Below are 3093 nucleotides of genomic sequence, written 5' to 3'. Positions count from 1 at the left end.
CAAGGATCTCAATGAACACATCCAAGAAAATCATAATGGCAATTCGATGTTACCTATTTGTGTGTTCTTCTAAAGAAATGCATCACTCGAACATGATCTCTGTCAAATACACTCTCTCCATTGGTTGAATCCCAATCTCGGAGGAGCAATCATTCTCTGCCTCCCCACACTAGTGCAGTGAGGATCTGGATGGCTGGGAGCACCCGGGAACACATCCTGAGGTGCTCTCACCCGTCCAGAGCCTCACCGCACCATTGCGGGAAGGCAGAGGATTTTTTCACATCTTGGAGAGGAAGAAGTCCTTTTTTTCCCCCTCTTAAATCCCTTAGTCTGACTTATATTGTAAGTAGTTAGGGTTTCAACCATAAACTCTCTTTAAATAGAAAAGTTAAGTTAGGAGACTACAATCTAGGGGACTAGATCACGCCAAGTTATCATAAATGGTTTCCCTAAATAATCTTTAATTTCACTAAAAAGAGACACTACAAAAGGTGTAACCTGAAAACTCCCAATGATAAAAACTTTCATTACACTTTCTCCCCCACACTACCAACATCCATAATGGACCTTACAAATATGGAATAAATTCACCGCCATAAAATTAAGTCCATTGTATATAAATATGGGAGTGCCATGACCATTAATTGGATATATATATATATATATATATATTTGAAACAAATTTTCAAATAATATTAATTAATATAATAATAATTTAAATATTTTTGCATACTCTTTAAAAACAATTATAGGGCCTTTGATTTTGATCAGTCACACCAAACAACTCTCTCTTGGATGTTCTCCCTAAACGGGCAGTGAACTTTATTTAGTATCATCACCATTACCATTTATATCATGTACGCCAAGTGGTTGATGTATAGTCAATCATGTCGCTAAATATCAACCATTGGTACATAAAAAACGCACAAAATACAAATGTAATAATAAGTACCTCTCAGATCAAAAAAAAAAAAAAAAAAAAAAGACTACTAGAAATTCCTATTGTCAAACACAAATAGTAGTAAATCAATCAAAATTTTTAAATGGATCAATATTCAATACATTAAAAAGTTCACATTTATATTTCTACACCAATCTCTTTTAGGGAAATATGCAATGGGGTTAACCCTAGAACAAATAGCCTAAGTCTATTCATAGTTGGGAACAAGTAATGATACCATTGGACAGTAGCAAAAATTTAATAATTATAACAAGAACATAATAAAAGTATAGTTAATCAATTTAATCTCATTGAATTGGGTATGATGGAAACACATCAAATGTCAAATAATCCAATAATCTACAACGTATACATCAAAGCTAATGTCCTACTAAAGTAACACTCATACTTTCAACACGTTTACTAAGTACAACTTGTGTGAGTCTCTCCATCAAATGGTTAGACAAGTTATCAGCAGATTCAACGTTGGCAATAGAGATATCACTATGATGTATAATCTTTGGAATGAAATGTTTTATGTGTTCTGTGTGCTTATTCTTTTTAGGGTAATTTACAGCACCACCCCCTAGAGAATGCCACTATTAGAGAGACACCCCCTGTTTAATACCAAATTACGTTCAGACCCCCTGCCGTCAGTCTCTATTACAGAATATACCTCAAATGTTGACATCAATTGCTTCTTTTTTTCCTAAATACCATATTGATCTTCAAAATATTGAAGTACCGATATTACCCTCACTTACACATGCAGCCCCTAACCCTAAATTGTCTTAAATGATGACTCCATCACTTTCAGTTCTGGAAGGAAAGACACAATGGTACTACTTCAAAGTTCAAATAGGAAAACGTCTAGCTTTAGTAGCATTTAGGAAGGAAAGCGTGTGCTGGTCTGACGATAGCTTCTCTTTCTCCAATGTTGCTGCTAGCAGTGATCTCAGCTATGGCAATCCATTGATGATGCCACCACCAACGGAGTCTGAGTGTGTTGCACAACTCCTCAGTCACATTGAGCTCCTCCTCCGCTGTCGCACAAAGGCGGTTGCAGCCTTAGACGCAAGTCTCTACTCGACAACCATCAGATACTTCTCCAAGATAGTTGATAACCACCGAGGAACCCCACAGGGTTTCCTTGCGGAGTGCTACATGCATAGAGATTTTACCTATAGAGCTGCCAGCCAAATTGCAGAGGTCATTGCCAATTGCAATTGGACCCTTGCACTTGACCCAACTTGTATCCCAGCTCTAACCACATGGGCCAACCTCCTGGAGACCATAAGATGTTTTTTTGATTACCTGCATGATCTCGAACACTGGAAGCTCCTCTGCGATTCCATTTTGCGGGACAGGAAGATCCTAGGCCTTGTTTGGAAGAGGCACAATATCCAATACCACGATGTCCCAGGCAACTGAAGGCCTTGACATCGAAGATGCAGGAATTGAGGCAGAGACTGGCCTTTGGGGAGATTGGCAATGTGGATTATTATGCATTGATAGGATTGAGGAGAGTCTATCCAGCTTGGAACGGGACCACGATCCATAATACTGTTGCAGAAAGGGTTAGAGGAAGAAGTCTCTACCGAAGAAAGGTAAAGAAGTTACTAAAATTTTCCTTAAACTCAAAGGATCGAAGCAAGGTGGGGGAGAATTCGATCGAAGAAGCATATAACATTTACTTATCAAGAGAGTAGGAACGATTCGATTAAATAGGAAAACCAAAACAAATAAAGAAATAGAGCTGCACGAACAGAGTAACAAATTCATTTTCAAACTTACAATATCTCTTGCAATTGTTGACGGTATTGTGGATTATGAAGCATCCATTTGAAGGTAGCAGGGTTCCTCATCTCTTAAGGAAAATAAGGATAGACCATCTTTTGCACTATTGGATCTTCCATCATTATCTCTAAAGCTTCCACTGATAAGATAGAACCCGGTTGAATAGATTTGGATTGCTCAAACCCGGTTGAATAGATTTGGATTGCTCACTAGAGGGGCAATCATGTCCTACATGGTAGAAAAACCATTTTGAGAAACTTTCACAACAGACTGAACATCCATGGAAGAATTTGTCTCTACTGATTCCTTAGAGTTTTCAATTGGAGATTTATGCAACATCTCATTTGGAGAAACAT

At 37.9% G+C, this 3093-nt stretch overlaps 1 protein-coding gene across 1 annotated transcript; it reads left to right on the top strand.

The window, feature by feature from the left end:
• The first annotated feature begins 1738 nt into the window (after nt 1–1738).
• Nucleotides 1739–2371, top strand: LOC122070011. The gene has a single exon (XM_042634112.1). The coding sequence runs from the start codon at nt 1739–1741 to the stop codon at nt 2369–2371; it is 633 nt and encodes a 210-aa protein (XP_042490046.1).
• Nucleotides 2372–3093: the final 722 nt, after the last annotated feature.

This window comes from Macadamia integrifolia, unplaced genomic scaffold, assembly GCF_013358625.1.
Source record: "Macadamia integrifolia cultivar HAES 741 unplaced genomic scaffold, SCU_Mint_v3 scaffold807, whole genome shotgun sequence".
Classification (NCBI taxonomy): domain Eukaryota; kingdom Viridiplantae; phylum Streptophyta; class Magnoliopsida; order Proteales; family Proteaceae; genus Macadamia; species Macadamia integrifolia.
The sequence above is the reverse complement of the archived record's forward strand: the minus strand, read 5'-3'. Positions and strand labels throughout refer to the sequence as shown.